This window comes from Haliotis cracherodii, unplaced genomic scaffold (genome assembly GCF_022045235.1).
Source record: "Haliotis cracherodii isolate W230 unplaced genomic scaffold, xgHalCrac1.p SCAF_10, whole genome shotgun sequence".
In the NCBI taxonomy this organism is placed as follows: Eukaryota; Metazoa; Mollusca; class Gastropoda; order Lepetellida; family Haliotidae; genus Haliotis; species Haliotis cracherodii.
This window is the reverse complement of record NW_027266265.1, coordinates 38,629,649-38,646,360: the sequence shown is the minus strand read 5'-3', so window position 1 is coordinate 38,646,360 and position 16,712 is coordinate 38,629,649. Positions and strand designations below refer to the sequence as shown.

Sequence of the window (16,712 nt, the reverse complement as noted above, 5' to 3'; positions counted from 1 at the left end):
GCCGGATCTTGTCCTAGGTCCCTATAGTCCCGATGGTGTGGTGTTGTGGGTAACACGTCTCGTCACACACACCCAGGAAGTAATTCAGATAAAGTATGGATTTATTGAAAGAGCACTGGAGAAAAACAACATCCTTGTCCTGGCCCGTTAACCAACTCTATCCAATCAGATGATCGCGTTGTTGCTATATCACGTGTCATAGGGTACATTCACCATCACGACTCCACAACCGCGTGTAGAGGAAGTGTATTAAACGTAAAGGCTATATACATGCAGGTGAATGGAAAGCAGAACGCTACAGGTGTGTCGAGATGGCGTGCGATCGCTACCCCATGTTTAAACTGGTGCTACTCGGAGAACCAGGAGTTGGCAAATCTTCTCTGTTCTTTCGTGCTAAGGATAACACTTTCAACGAGGGCAACAGATCCACAATAGGAATTGACAGTTGCACACGAGTCGTTCAGACGAAGAGGGAGAAAATTAAGGTCAGTACTACACATACCCACCTGTTGCAGGAGTGTTGATGGAATGAACGGGTTTGGTGCCGTTTGTATCAATATTGCAGCAATATATACTAGTAGGCAATATATGTTGTATTCTGTGAATCAACGGTTTCACTAGGTCGCCCACTGTCCCAGATACCATCCCACCTTCAGTGTCAGTGATCAGATAACTCGTCTACGTGCTGACGTTTATGACAGTTGGTAATTGATACAGAGGATGTTTGAAGTTCAGTGACAGTAATATCATTTACCTTGTGATAAGGACACTGTGTTGGGATGATCGGCGAATGAATCCCTGCCGTCACAAATAAGCGCACAGATCCGTCTCAGGAATACAGTAGAGGTCCAGACTTGATTTTTTACAGACCATAGCTGGAATATTGCTAGCGTTAAACAACAAACAAACCACAAATAGTATAGGTGAGGTGAAACGTCGCGTCCAAGATTATTGCACTTATATAGGTGTGTGTGGCTGCTTGTACTAGTCAGGACTTAAAGTGCTAGCCCACTGGGATACCATGCCGAAGTTTAACCTGAATACCCACAGGTCCCAGCCGACCAGTCCTTGTTTTAGCCCCTTAATACCGAGCGCTAGACAGGGTAACAACAAGAACCATTTTTTAACGTCTTTTGGTACGACGCGGCCGAGGATCGAACCGCGGACCTTGTGCTCTCCCACAGAAGAGAGCGGAAGCTCTACCACTAGACCACGGAGTCGGTCCATACAGTATAGAATGCACCTCAATCTGATAAATGCATGCACCTTATGTCGTTTTGGGGGGTTTGGGGGTGTTTTTTTTGTGTGTGTATGACCGCCGTAGGGCATATTTCTTCAAAATGTAATCATGTGGCACATGTATATTTTTATAATGGGATTCAACATACGTGTTCCGTTTTTGGGGGGTGATATTTTAAATTTTAACGTTATTTTGACCTTTTCACGTTTGACCACACTGGACGCCGAAACATCTTGTGGTCATTGATCAGCCATTTCTGTTAAAAAAACTATAATGCACGTGGCACTATTTTTTAAATATGTGCAGAAAATCTGTAAGAATGTGTCAGTACACGAACAACTGTGGAATGTTTCCATATAAAAATAACATTAATCATTTCGTTACATGACATGGCAATTATTTAACAAAGTATATGGCCTTAAGTAGACGCTTAACACACACTGTATTCTACTTCCTGCTCTACAATTGGCTTTACTGTTACTATGTTGGAACCTAAATGGTGAAACCCGGGGCCCTCCTTCCTGTGTGTTGATAGCGACGGATTTTGCGCTGGATTATGTTCTAGTGTATTGTTTTATAACTGACCTGTAAACTGAGTCTGAAATGGTTAGGTCAACTTATGCAGACTATTTACGTATGCATGTACACGGATGTGAGGACAACACGCTGGTATGTCGGTAAAGTCACACCGTCCTGACCCTGTACATTGTCAGGTGAGTGAGTGAGTGGGTTACCGCTGCTTTGAACAGCATTTTTTATATCTTACATCGTGTCGGCTTAATGTGGAAGGAAATCCCGAAGTGGTACAGGTTGTGGACTTTTAACATCCTGCCACCATTGGCGGAACACACGAGCACGAGTATGGTATTGACAAAAAAGAAACCCAATCGGGATTCGAACTCCCAAGCATAGGTACGCCACAGTGACGAAATGCGGCGCATTAGACAACCGTTGGAGAGTACTTTCTGTTGCTGGTGATGACTGATTTAATCATACACTGAAAGTAAAAAGAAACGTCATGTGGATGTATCATATAAATATCTTTATTTTCAAATGCTTATATATGTAAGTAAAGACATCGGAGAAAGTCAGTGTTTGACCGACATGAAATTATCAGTCTGGGGAATTTTTTTGCGAATTGTGAATTTCGGGAGGTACCAGAAGACATCACAGCTGGGGGTTTCAAAATCAGTACCTGGTGTGGCCACCACGGGCGTTGACTACAGCCACACATCTCCTGTACATGGAGTGGACTAGCCTGTTGATGAAGACCATTGGGATATGGGCCCATATCCTCAGGAACGCTACACGCAGTTCTGCTGCAGTTGTCGGCCTTGGGCGTACGTCGTTGAGTCGGCGTTGGATCTCATCCCACAAGTGTTCAATGGGATTCAAATCCGGACTGAGGGCCGGCCAAGGCATGATTTGGATGTTGTGCTGCTGGAGGAAGTCCCTGGTGACTCTGGCAGTGTGGGGACGGGCGTTGTCTTGCTGAAAGGTGTGGTTTTGATGACGGGCAAAAAAGTCACGATTTGGGGTCTGAGGACTTGGTCAATGTAGGCTGTGATGCCATTACCCCTGCCTGGACCAATATTCTGAAAGACCACAGGTCCCACTCTCTGGTTCAGTCCGATTCCATCCCAAACCATGATGCTTGGGCAGCCCCACGGGTCTCGTTCCATAAAAAAAAGCATCAGCATAACGTTCGCCCCTCCTTCTCCAGACCCTGACTCTGCCATCCACCGTTGACTGCCATCACAACATGCCAGGATGCACAAACAGCCTCTTATCATGGGATATAGTGATTTTACATTTTGGAATTTTAAGATTGACAAAAAAAATTATAAATGTTGACTCCAATTGCAAACAGATGCATTGTGTTTACTTTCATATCCATAACGATGTAGATATGTGAGTGGGTATGGTTTTACGCTGCTTTTAGCAATATTACAGCATTATCACGGCGGGGGACACCAGAAATAGACTTCACACATTGTACCCATGTGTGGAATCGAACCGAAGACCCTATGAGCGAGTGCTTTAACAACTAGACTTCCACACCGCCCCTATATGTGAGTGAGTTAGTGTGGTTTTACGCTGCTTTTAGCAATATTCCAGCAGTATCACGGCGGGGACACCAGAAACGTACGTGTAAGATGTTACATTTAGTCCCAATATGTAAGTCATCATCTGCAGTCACCTTTATGCGGGGATGAGGTGCTGAGTGAGTGAGTGAGTGAGTATGGTTTTACGCAGCTTTAAGCAATATTCCAGCAGTATCACGGTGGGTGGGGGGGGACACCAGAAATGGGCTTCACACATTGTACCACTGTGGGGAATCGAACCCAGATCTGGCATGCCGAGCAAACGCTTTAACCACTAGGCTATCCCACCGCCCCTCCGATGTGACAGGGCCAGGCAATCATAGCTGATATATTGCTGACTGTGGCGTAGGGGAGGTCGGGTAGCCTAGTGGTTAAAGCGTTCGCTCGTCACGCCGAAGACCCGGGTTCGATTCCCGACATGGGCACAATGTGTGAAGCCCATTTCTGGTGTCACTCACTCACTCACTGTGGCGTAAAATAACATTCCCCCATATACTCTCTCATCAACTGTCTCGGTGATATTTTGGCATTTTAATCTCATTTTATCTAATAAGTACTCCCAGCGCAAGACCTTTTTATTGTTTCTTACAATCTGGTACAATTGTTAAGAGAATTTTGTTCTTTATCTTTCTTATTACTTTATCAGAACTACTCCATGCAAGATATTTTACCTGTTCATGAAAGTAACATGAAAGACATCATCATCTTCGTCGTCGTTCTCCTCCACAATCATCATCATCATCATCATCATCATCATTACGAAGAGGCTGTTGCTTATGTGGGTTATCCGTATCCAACAAGAGAGAGACACCATGCGCCAACACTGCAGGGTATATGATTACATATGTAACAAGGGTATGCAACTCATTTTCTAGTTGTCGCTGTGGGACACCGCGGGAGTGGAGCGGTTCAGGACGTTGACCCGCAACTACTACCGCAACACACACGCCGTCGTACTCATGTACGACGTCAACAACCCCCACACACTCTCCTACCTCGCCAAGTGGGCTGACGACAGCACAGAGTTCGCCCCCACAGGTGAGTGATATATTCATGCCAACTTATTCTCCTCCCAACCCCTCCCCCTATAGGTGAGTATACTCATGCCTACTTTCTCCCACAGGTGAGTGATGTATTCATGCCTACTTTCTCCCACAGGTGAGTGATGTATTCATGCCTACTTTCCCCCACAGGTGAGTGATGTATTCATGCCTACTTTCCCCCACAGGTGAGTGATGTATTCATGCCTACTTTCCCCCACAGGTGAGTGATGTATTCATGCCTACTTTCCCCCACAGGTGAGTGATGTATTCATGCCTACTTTCCCCAAAAGATGAGTGATGTATTTATGCCTACTTTTCCCCCAGGTGAGTGATGTATTCATGCTTTCCTATTTTAAATCTTTCAGTTTAAAGACTCCCGTCAGCCACATTTATAAATACTACTTTGTCAATTGCTTATCCATTATTGCACCTACCATAAGAAAATTAAAATTATATAAGCTGTAAATATCGTGGTGGTTGTTGGTTGTTGGTGTGTTGATTTACGCCGCACTCAGCAATATTACCGCTATAAACAGCACGTCAATGTAAGCCTTGTTTTGTGAATGGGAAGCGCTTCAATTTGGAGTCATTGGTCGATAACGTTTCCATGTAAGTATTTTTGGGGTTTTGTTTGTTTGTTTTATTTGTTGTTTAACGACGCACTCAGCAGTATTCCAACTACATGATGGTGGTCTGTAAACAATCGAGTCTGGACCAGACAATCCAGTGATTGATATCATGAGCATCGATCCGCGCAATTGGGATCAATAACATGCTTCAACCAAGCCTGAACACCCGATCCGGTTAGTCGCCTTTTACGACAAGCATAGTCACTTTTTACGACAAGCATAGTCACTTTTTATGGCAAGTGATGCGCAGCGTAAGTCTGAAAAATAGCTTAACAAAACGTAAAGTTAATGTATGTTTAATAATTGAAATTCAAATTTACAAGATATTTGAATTAACCGACGATTTCAGAAACAATTTCTAAAATCACTACTTACCACGATTTGTCCTTATTTGACAATGTTTTAGTCATTATTTGACCATATTTTCCTATAAATGTCAATAATCAGAATATGTCCTTTTTACTCATTTGTTCCTTGTTTCTCTTCTATATCCATTTTCTTTTGATTTCTTCATCCTCTTCTGTTCCATCCTCTATATTGTTCATCTGTCCTTTCCATTTCATTCTTTTCTGTTCGTCCCATCCTCTTCATCCTTTTCTGTCTTTCGTTCCCGTCTGTGGCCTTGTGTCCATTCCAGAGGACAAACTTTTGTGACTGGGCTTGTTATTATAGCCTTGTCTGTTTTAATGTCCACAACTCTCACATGACCATCTGTGCCTGGATATGTCCTCGTGATGATCCCGAGCTTCCAACTTCCCCGAGGTGTCTCTGGTGATATGATGATAACCACGTCATCCACATGTAGATCCCGGCTGGGTGAAAACCATTTCTTACTTGTCTGAAGTGAAGGCAACCATTCCTGCATCTAGCACTTCCAGACATGACTTACGAGTTCTTGTACTCTTCTCCATCTCCTTCTTGGATTAAAAAGTGTAACATCTACAGAGTCTGAAGCGAAGATTCCACCCATTTGACCATGTAGAAAATGGTTTGGCGTCAAAGGTACTTCATCATTTGGGTGAGCACTTTGATATGTCAAAGGGTGGGAATTTAGTCCTTCAGCACCAACAAACGTTGTTATCAATTCTTCTTCTGTTATATCTCCAGATCCAAGAATGGCATGTATAGCTCGCTTGGCCGCCCGAATCATTGATTCAAACACTCCACCAAAGTTTGGAGCAAAAGGAGGATTAAACTTCCAGATCACCTCTCTATTCGCCAGAGATGACTTCACAGTAGCTGTATCCAATTTAGCAACAAGTTGATTCAGCTCATTTGTAGCTCCAACAAAAATTGTACCGTTGTCTGAAAGGATTTCCTTGGGTAGCCCGCGTCTACTCGCCATTCTGTAGAATGCATTAAGAAACGAATCACTGTCCAGAGCATATGACATCTCCAAATGTACTGCTCGTGTTGCTAAGCAAGTGAAGAGGCACAAATAACGTTTTTGTCCGGATTTCCCACATCCCCGATTTGTTAGAAATGGCCCAGCATAGTCAACACCTGCCTGCTCAAAAGCTCTAAGGGAGTACCTCAAACGAATCTTTGGAAGTGGCGCCATTATTTGAGCTGGTGGCTTTGCCTTTTCGTCGACGACAATGTGAACACTCTCGTTCTGAATTCACGAATCTCTTCACCACCGGCAATTATCCAAAAAACAGGACAAAACAGCAAGCAATTGATGTGTTCCAAGAACATGACTGCCATCCTCATGATGCTTCTTGACAAACCACTTCGTTACCCAATATTTTCTAGGCAGAACAATTGGGAATTTTGTTTGGAAAGGCAGATAATCTGCATGTTTGAGGCTGCCACAAGACATAAGGAGACCATCATCATCCAGAACAGGATGAAGATTAATAAGTTTGCTACCTTAGAGGAAATACTAATTTCAAGGGCATGTGAAACAGCCAACATCTATTGAACTCCTAACACAGCTGTCATTAACTCAAGTCGAGGGATGGTTACACACTTCAACGGAGCCTGGGAAACCGTACTCCATCTAACTGAATTCTCTCTGTGAGCCATCGTGATGCTTCATGCTTCAGATCATGCTCAACCACATCATCCTAGTCCATGCCTGACAACCACAGTTTCTGCATGGTAATTTTTGCCCTGATGTGAAATGGAGCCAGAAAACCAAGGGGATAAAACAATTTTGCTATCTCTCTAAGAAACCCTCTCCTGGTAAGTGTCAAGTTCTCTCCTAAGTTTAGACTGCGAAAGCAGAAATCATCATCTTGAGCTAGCCAGACAAGACCTTGTGTTTTTGCTGACGGTAACTCATCCTGTGTCAAGTTGACCTCGGATGCTCCATCTTCAACTGGTATGTGCCTAAGGACCTCTGGAGAATTTGATAACCATTTTCTGGATCGCATTCTCGCTTTTCCCCACCCACAAAGCTGTATGTTGTTTGTACAATTCGATACAATCCTCCAATTCTGGAACGGAATCCATAGCATGTATGTGGATTTACAAACAGTGTTTGCAGCTTTTGGGAAGAGATGCTCAAACCTCCTTGCATTTTCCCTAGAAATGTATTGTGCCAGAAAAGGAGAAGCTTTCATGCCAAAGTGAGTGAGTGAGTGAGTGAGTGTGGTTGTATGCCGCTTTTAGCAATATTCCAGCAATATCACGGCGAGGGACACCAGACACCACTAGGCTACCTGACCGTCCCTCGTGCCAAAGACTAGTCCCTGAAATTCATATATCTGTGGTATTTCTGATTGCTTTAATGATCTCCATAAGAACCTAAAGTATGAACTGTCTTTGGATGGAATTCCTATTTGTAAATACATTTCAGCAATTTCACAAACATTGTATTTGCTGAATCAAAGAAGTATCTCAAACAAATCACCCTGAAGTTTTGGACCCTGGTGTATGATATCATTCATTGAAATACCCTGACATTTCGCTGAAGCATCATAAACAACCCTGACTTTGTTTGTACTTCTGTCTGGTCGTACTACAGGAAAGTGTGATAAGAACCACTGACTGCAATAGTTATCTTCATTTGCAGAAACAATCCGAATATAACCCTTCGCAAGGAAGTCTGAAACAGTCTGATCATAAACTTCAGCTACAGCTTTGTCTTTTGACAACTTCTTCTCTGTATCACAGAGACGTTTATAGGCCATGTTGTACTTGTCAGGAAAACTCTTAAAATCTGCCTTCCAAGGTATACCTATCTGGTATTGTCCATTGTCATAAGTGACAGATTGTTGCACAAACTCAACAATCGATTCATCTTGCTTTGTCAAGATTGGTTCTGATGACTGAAACTCTTCTACTTCCCAAAACTTGTGAAGCATATAGTTTAGTTCAAGTTCCTTGTCATTTGAGAAGTGCTGAGAGATCTCTGATGTCCTGAATCTCAAGGAATATATCCAACACATGTCCACCCAAGAGGAGTAAGTCTGGCTATTGGTTCTCCATCACAACCTGGAACATCTTCAAAAGATCGATGTAATTCCAGGTAATCCATTCCAATGAGTAAATCTACAATGTGAGGGGCCTTCACCTTTGGGAACTGAATATGTTGCAAACGTGACCACTGCTTGGAATGTTTTTGCCAATCGACAACTTGCATTTGACCGGTGTCACGAGTAGTAGTAACAGCAGACATTGTCATATCAACTGACCCATCCATACTTTCAATACCAGATCGAACAGCTGTGGTCTTAAATTTCCCACTTTGTCCATTAAGGACGTTGACAGAGACATCTTGCACTTTACCTATTAATCCCAACTGTGAAGCTACATCTTCATTAATGTACGTTTGTGTACTTGCATCGTTCAACAATGCATTTACAACAATTCTGTTTGGGCCATTTTTTATAACAACAGGTACAGTCCGAAGTGAAAGGAGAGTAGACTTATCAGATTTGTGGATGACATTGTTGTGACCTTTGGAACTTCATGTTTTGTACTCGTTACAAGTATTGTCACTGTTACTATAAGCTACACATTTTTTGGAATGAAGTAACTGATTATGCAAAGCAGGACAGTTATCAATACCAAGCTTGGTGTTGCGTCTACAGGTTCTGCCACAGTGACTGAAATCAAAACAACGGAAGCAAAGGTTTAACTGCTTGACAGTTTCTAATCTCCTTGGAACTGTCGTTGATTCGAATTTCCTACATGTCACAATGTCATGGTTGTCCATGTGACACAAATGACATATGTGATCTCTTTCAGTCTGTTTGTTACCAAAGAAAGACCCAGATTTGTTTGGACCTGTATGGTTTATTGTCTTTCCTCTAACAGCTAACCCATGGATGGTTTCTTAAGCAATAATCTGGAATTCTGCTTCCATTAAAACCCATTCACGTAATGCTTCAACCGACTCCTGTCGTTGAGTTTCAAATATCCATCTTTGGTATTGACTTATCATGGATTCCGTAATTTTCTTTAGAATCTAAACATACAAAGATCCATTACCTAACTCTTCTAACCTATCAGACTCCCTTAGGTTTACAACCACTACATCCAGCATATCAGCAAACCGTTCAAAGTCCTTCTTTCTTCCAATTGGAGAGTAATATGACGTCTCACGCCTCCAAATTTACGTTCCAGTCTCTCAAGCGCTACACCATAGGTCTAAGTCTTGAATGACCTTCATAGCATCACCACTAACATACTGGCGCAACTGAAGCAGCTTATATTCTGGTGTGGCAGTCGCTTTGTCTATACAAGCAATAAATGCAGCCTTCCAGGCTTCATATGATTTGACATCTCCAGTAAAATTGTTTCCACATGTCTGAACCAATATCATGACTGTGTGAAAGTGTAGGTGCCATACGATTGTAACATCTATCTGAATGCTGCCTCACCATCTGAACTGGTTCATGATGTGGTTCTACTTGATAACCTGATTGCCCACCGACTGATTTTGTATGACAAGAAGCATTTTTTAGAGGAACAGCTTTCACTTCTAACTTCTTTTCAGAATTAAACATTTGTGATAGACAATATTTGGAAGTAGCATCAGACCTATTTCTGAGATAGTCCTGTGCATCATCTTGAGCTTTAGTACCTAGCTCTTCTAATAGTTCACCTTCCCGTGTGACCTTGACCATATTGTGTTTATCACCAACAGCTTCAAACAGTTCTGACAGGTTCACAATAACTTCTAGTGCCGATATTCGTTCCTTTTGCTGGCAACTGCTTAATTTGTCTATAGCTTCCCGAACTTCCATTCGTGATGGAATATCTTCTTGATCAACTAGCTTCTCCAAAGCATTTTTGTATTTTGTGAAAGCTGATTTAACTATCATTTTTTGTTGCTTCGGGGAGTTCATTGTAGATTCATAATCTATTTTGTTTGAAATACCATCAGACTTAGGCAGGGGTATGTCTGCAATTGTATCAAGTGTAAGCTCTGTTTTGTCCATTTTCCCCTTTATGGGAGAGATTACAACTAGTATGGGAAATGTTTGTAATCTAACATGTTGTGATCAAATTTTCTCATCAAAATTCAACATAATTCCCAACGCTCCTGTTATTGACATTATGCCTGCATCCTCTTGCAAACCTCTATTCAACAATGTCTCTCCTGTTGATTTTCTCAATTTTGTTATTTGTATAGTTGCCAATCTTGGAACTACTCGTGCATTCAAATCTGATGGTCTTCAGACGATAGCATCAGCTGCCCAGTCCCTCTTGGGATTAAAATTGTCCCCTGATGATCTGGCGAGCATGATTAAGGGTCAACAATGGAAGTCGTAATCCATCTTTCTTATGGCTCTCCTGATGCTAGATCAATAAATGCTAATGGTCCAGGATTTAAGGTTTTTATTAACAGTCTTGACCCAATGCCAGATGTTATGTCTATGTTATGTTCTTAAATCCTAACCAGCAATTCCATTGGGAAGGTTATGTCTGCCTACGTAAAGATCGTCAGTTTGATTTAAGAGGTGGTAGTGCTAAACTCACTCACTCAGTCATTTAGTGAAATGAGGTTCCACCATCCCAATTAGAAGGGAATGAAGTCAATATTCATTTGAAGGATAAAAGATCAGTCTCCATTTTTAATGTCCATAATAATGCTCTTGCTACCTATGATGACTATAGTTCTCTATTGAATATGTCAGACAATCTTAAAGTAGTGTGTGGTGATTTTAAAGGGTGTAGCAGTTTTACTACACTATGAACTATCTAGGTACTTAGCAAACTTGTATTTGTGCAAGGTGTACATGGGCCTAGTTGCCCGAACACCTATAAAACTTTAAATAATCAATCAACCTGTAAATATCTTCGTATCGTATCCAGACTGCTTGGATCGTTGCCTATGTTGGCAATGGTTTACTTGCTATAGACTTGATTATTTAAAGTCTACCATGATATTGATGGAATATTGAGATGTTATTCTTGATATCAACCACCGGTTTGTCAGGTCAAGATTTGAGTATTTACAGGCCACCATGAAATAACTGGATTATTGTTTACAGCGGCAAAAAAGAATAAGTAAATCCACAGCAAAACACCAACATACACCCTGTTACATCTGTCTTCAGCTCAGCGGTTCCTCGTGGGCAACAAGACAGATCTCTCAAGTTTCGTGGAAAACAGCAGTGTCCATAACTTCGGCATGGGCCACAACTGTGACAGCGCCTACCTCATCTCAGCCAAGACTGGTACGACATAAGAGACACAGGAAGGGATTGTGGGACATTAGAGGCTCGGGGAGAGGTATGGTAGGACATTAGAGGCCCAGGGAGGGGGGGTGGTAGGAGAGTAGAGGCTCAGGGAGAGGGATGTAGGACATTAGAGGCCTAGGGAGAGGGATGGTAGGACATTCCAGGCTCAGGGAGAGGGATGGTAGGACATTACAGGCTCAGGGAGAGGGATGGTAGAATATTAGAGGCCCAGGGAGAGGGATGGTAGGACATATGAGACCCCGGGAGAGATTGTGGGACATAGAGGCTCTGGGAGAGGGGTTGGAACATTAGAGACTCGGGAAGAGGGATGGTAGGACATTAGAGGCTCTGGGAGAGGGGTTGGGACATTAGAGGCACATGAAGAGGGATGATAGTACATTAGAGGTTCGGGAAGAGGGATGGCAGGACATTAGAGGCTCAGGGAGAGGGATGGTAGGACTTATGAGACCCCGGGAGAGATCGTGGGACATTAGAGACTCGGGGAGAGGGGTTGGGACATTAGAGACTCGGGAAGAGGGATGGTAGGACATTAGAGGCTCTGGGAGAGGGGTTGGGACATTAGAGGCACATGAAGAGGGATGATAGTACATTAGAGACTCGGGAAGAGGGATGGTAGGACATTAGAGGCTCAGGGAGAGAGATGGTAGACATTAGAGGCTCAGGGAGAGAGATGGTAGGAAATAAGAGGCTCGGAGGGAGGTAGGACATTAGATACCCCGGGAGGGATTGTGGGACATTAGAGACCCAGGGAGAGGGATGGTAGGACATAAGAGGCTCGGGGAGGGGGGTGGTAGGAGATTAGAGGCTCAGGGAGGGGGGTGGTAGGACATAAGAGGCTCAGAAAGAGGGATGTAGGACATTAGAGGCTCAGACAGAGGGATGTAGGACATTAGAGGCTCAGGGAGGGGGGGTGGTAGGACATAAGAGGCTCAGGGAGAGGGATGGTAGGACATTAGAGGCTCAGAGAGAGGGATGTAGGACATTAGAGGCCCAGGGAGGGGGGTGGTAGGACATAAGAGGCCCAGGGAGAGGGGTGGTAGGACATTAGAGGCTCAGAGAGAGGGATGTAGGACATTAGAGGCCTAGGAAGAGGGATGGTAGGACATTAGAGGCTCAGAGAGAGGGATGTAGGACATTAGAGGCCCAGGGAGAGGGATGGTAGGACATTACAGGCTCAGAGAGAGGGATGGAAGGACATTAGAGGCCCAGGGAGAGGAATGGTAGGACATTGATATAGGTTGATATGTCTTTGATTTGATTGGTATTGACATTAGTCTCTAGTGTCGATGTTAGTACCTAGTGTCAAAATTAGGCCTTAGTGTCAATATTAGTCCCAAGTGTTGACATCAGTCTGCAAGGTTGATATAAGTCTTTGATTTGATTGGTATTGACATTAGTCTCTAGTGTCGATATTAGTACCTAGTGTCAAAATTAGGCCCTTCATAAGGGTTCTGAGGAATAAATAAAACTAGTTACATTGTATGTGTTCACTGTCTGCGACATGTGACTTATAAACACGATCTCACCCCTTGCATAAGATCAAAGCTCAAGATGTCAATCACAGGAATGTTTGGTCCAGACTCGATTATTTACAGACAGCCGTCATATACCTAGAATATTGCAGGCGTGCGGTGTTAAACAACAAACAAACAAACCAGAGACATTGTTACTGGCCTCCATGACATTGTCTCTGATGTACAAAAGTACTAGATAGATAGATAGATAGATAGATAGATAGATAGATAGATAGATAGATAGATAGATAGATAGATAGATAGATAGATAGATAGATAGATAGATAGATAGATCTTCGTTGTAGGCGATGGTGTGGAAGAGGCGATGAGGGCGATGGGGGACAAGCTGAAGGCTCACCGAGAAAACAGTCTGACACAGTCATGGCTTGATGAGGTCAACCTTCAGGAACCTGCTAAAAATGGCGGCTGTTGTTCATAGTGATTGGCAAAAGAAGAATCGCACAAAGACTTATTTATTACATGTGAATCCTTAACAATCCTTGAAAACATTCCATCCAACCAATGACAGTGTCATAGTGTGTAATGCCATGAAAAAAAAGGGAGATAACTTCATCAAGTGAGTCAAGAAGAGTTACCGGTCCTACGTTGTGGAGATGATGACGGTACTGATGAAAACAGGGACACAAATAAACGAAAGACATGTTTTCTCCCAGGACATGCATGTTGCATGCATACCTCTGGAACAGCCAGCGGATTTAGATGTTACAAAAAAGAATGCACAATGTGCACTTATGCCTCTCCAAAAAAGTTAAGGGTACTCCGATTCTTTCATAATGCTGTAGTAAATCTGTAACAGCATGGCAAGAATCGGTTGGTCCGTAACTTATTTTTGAGTAGTATATAGCCCATGTCTAGACAAGAAAGAGCATGATACAGACATTTTGTTGGGATTTCCGGGTTATAACCAAGTTAACAGGATACCAGTCCATGTCTGACTGGTGTGACCATGTAAGGAATCGAACTCAAGATGTCTGTGCAAAAAGTGAATGTCAATCTTGACCAAATCCGTTTTGCACCATACCTGCTGGGGATTTCATGCAAAGAAGAATGTAATGATATGAATGTGTATCCTTGGGGATACGCCATGCTGAGTAGTGGTAAGGTGAAATGGGGTTTAACATCCCGTCCAAGATTATTGCACTTATATAGCGACGTGCATGCACGTGTGTAATGTGTGTGGCTGCTTGTACTATGTCCTATGTACTATGTCAGTATACTGACTCCGAGCCAACCAGTCCTTGTTTTAGCCCCTTAATGCCGAGCGCCAGACAGGGTAACAACAAGTACCATATTTTGACGTCTTTTGGTATGACGTGGCCAGGGATCGAACTCTGGACCTTCCACTCTCCAAGCATACGCTCCAAGATTATTGCACTTATATAGCGACGTGCATGCACGTGTGTAATGTGTGTGGCTGCTTGTACTATGTCCTATGTACTATGTCAGTATACTGACTCCGAGCCAACCAGTCCTTGTTTTAGCCCCTTAATGCCGAGCGCCAATCAGGGTAACAACAAGTACCATATTTTGACGTCTTTTGGTATGACGTGGCCAGGGATCGAACTCTGGACCTTCCACTCTCCAAGCATACGCTCCAAGATTATTGCACTTATATAGCGACGTGCATGCACGTGTGTAATGTGTGTGGCTGCTTGTACTATGCCGATTTATAGTGCTAGCTCACTGAGATACCATGCCGCAGTTTAACATGAATAGTGAGTGAGTGACTGAGTTTGATTTTACACCGCTTTTAGCAATATTCCAGCAATATAACGGTGGGTTTAACATGGACACCCTACTCAGACACAGTATACTGACTCCGAGCCAACCAGTCCTTGTTTTAGCCCCTTAATGCCGAGTGCCAGACAGGGTAACAACAAGTACCATATTTTGACGTCTTTTGGTATGACGCGGCCAGGGATCGAACTCTGGACCTTCCACTCTCCAGGCAGACGCTCTACCACTAGACCACAGAGGCAGTCTGCTGTGTAGTGGAATCATGAGTGACAATCATGGTTACAACCAAGATGACATTTAGGAGTGAGTGAGTTGGGTTTAACGCCACTTTTAACAGTATTCCAGTTTTATCACGGTGTGTCAGCTTAATATGGGAGGAAAGCCCGAAGTCATGCAGGCATCAGACGTTTACCACTTCGGTGAAACCCACGAGCACAGGTATGGCGCTGACAAACCTAGAAACATAATTGGGGCGAACCAGGATTTGAACCCACAATCATAGGTTTCTGCAGCGAATCCCAGTGCCTTAGACGACTGGGCTACCCGTGCCTCCTGACATTTAGCTTCATGTTGAGGGAGCAGGTTTTGATTTGAGATGAGCATTTGTTTTTAAAGGAGCACTGATCTAAAGCAATTCTCCGGACTGGTTGTTGCCTTTGTCATTGTTGTTTCCCAGTGAATACCCGGATGAAGAGCAGAAATCTAGACTAGTTCGCGACCTCTGCTGCGCCATTCGTAAGCGCATTAGTCATTTTTATGGGTAGTAATAAGGGTGTATGGTCACATTGATCAACAAAAGGAAATACAGTTTTCTAGATAATAAGGAAATGTAGGTATCTTTGTGGGTAGCATCGGTAATGATGACAAAGTTTTGATATGTCACATGCTTGGTAATTTTGCGATTCTCGTTTACACTATTTTGACTTGCAACACAAAGTAAACATTTCACCTGAGCATTTAGGAGCTCAATTATTTCTTCACAATATAAAACAGGTACTCAATTATTATTTTTTTAAATAAATAAAATTAACAAAATGTTCTCTTCTGACACTTGTCTGCAAGAAAAGGCACATTATTTATTATATATGTAATTTGTTTTCAGTAAAACATGGGCTTGATTATTTTTTTATAAAAAAAAAAATGGCATCCCCTAAGAAAATCAAATTCCACCCTCATAGAAGAATGTGTCCTGTTTCTGTTTGAGGATGTAGATGCCTGCCTTTTGGAGTTTAGCTGCAACTTCCGGTTCAATCTCTGTAATGACCTTACATGTGAATTAATCATCACACAATGTCATATTTTCTAGTCAAAGAGGAAGTTCTTATTCTTATGGATTGGATTAACGAATGTACATCCACATTGTCATGTTCAAATGAAATAAAATGAACACATGCATACAAGGAATTGAATTAGTTGCTCATGCTAATATCTCTATTAATATTTGTTTCAGGTTTTCTAATTCCGTTCCACGTGGACCACACCAATATAAAGCACTCGCGCAAACCCCATAAAAACCCATACAAACTGCACTTGAAAATTGGATTTGATCATAAATTACAAACTTTATCAAAATGTTACTGGGCTGGAAACAGTCGTAAATACATATCAACTACATCCCCATCAAATAAGCATCTCGTGTGCTTCATTTTAAGCTACCATCAAACATGGGTGTATACTTTGTTTCGTCTGTGTAGTAGTCGCTCACACATACACACATCACCAACAATACTGTATCTATGGTTATGATGAGAAGGGAAATGAAAA

General features: G+C 42.6%; 1 protein-coding gene across 1 annotated transcript; it reads left to right on the top strand.

Moving 5' to 3' along the window:
* Positions 1 to 230: 230 nt before the first annotated feature.
* Positions 231 to 16,286, top strand: LOC139450397 (ras-related protein Rab-35-like). The gene is made up of 4 exons (XM_071232090.1): positions 231 to 485; positions 4,221 to 4,383; positions 11,533 to 11,652; positions 13,496 to 16,286. Exons 1-4 carry the CDS (start codon positions 312 to 314, stop codon positions 13,627 to 13,629), a joined length of 591 nt encoding a protein of 196 aa, XP_071088191.1. The 5' UTR covers positions 231 to 311; the 3' UTR covers positions 13,630 to 16,286.
* The last annotated feature ends 426 nt before the right edge of the window (positions 16,287 to 16,712 follow it).

What these genes read in the sequence shown, in the direction of transcription:
- LOC139450397 (XM_071232090.1), top strand. Translation starts at nt 312, where the DNA reads ATGGCGTGCGATCGCTACCCCATGTTTAAACTGGTGCTACTCGGAGAA. An exon ending in CGAAGAGGGAGAAAATTAAG is followed by an intron (nt 486 to 4,220) that starts GTCAGTACTACA and finishes CTCATTTTCTAG; the next exon opens with TTGTCGCTGTGGGACACCGC. An exon ending in CCTCATCTCAGCCAAGACTG is followed by an intron (nt 11,653 to 13,495) that starts GTACGACATAAG and finishes TCTTCGTTGTAG; the next exon opens with GCGATGGTGTGGAAGAGGCG.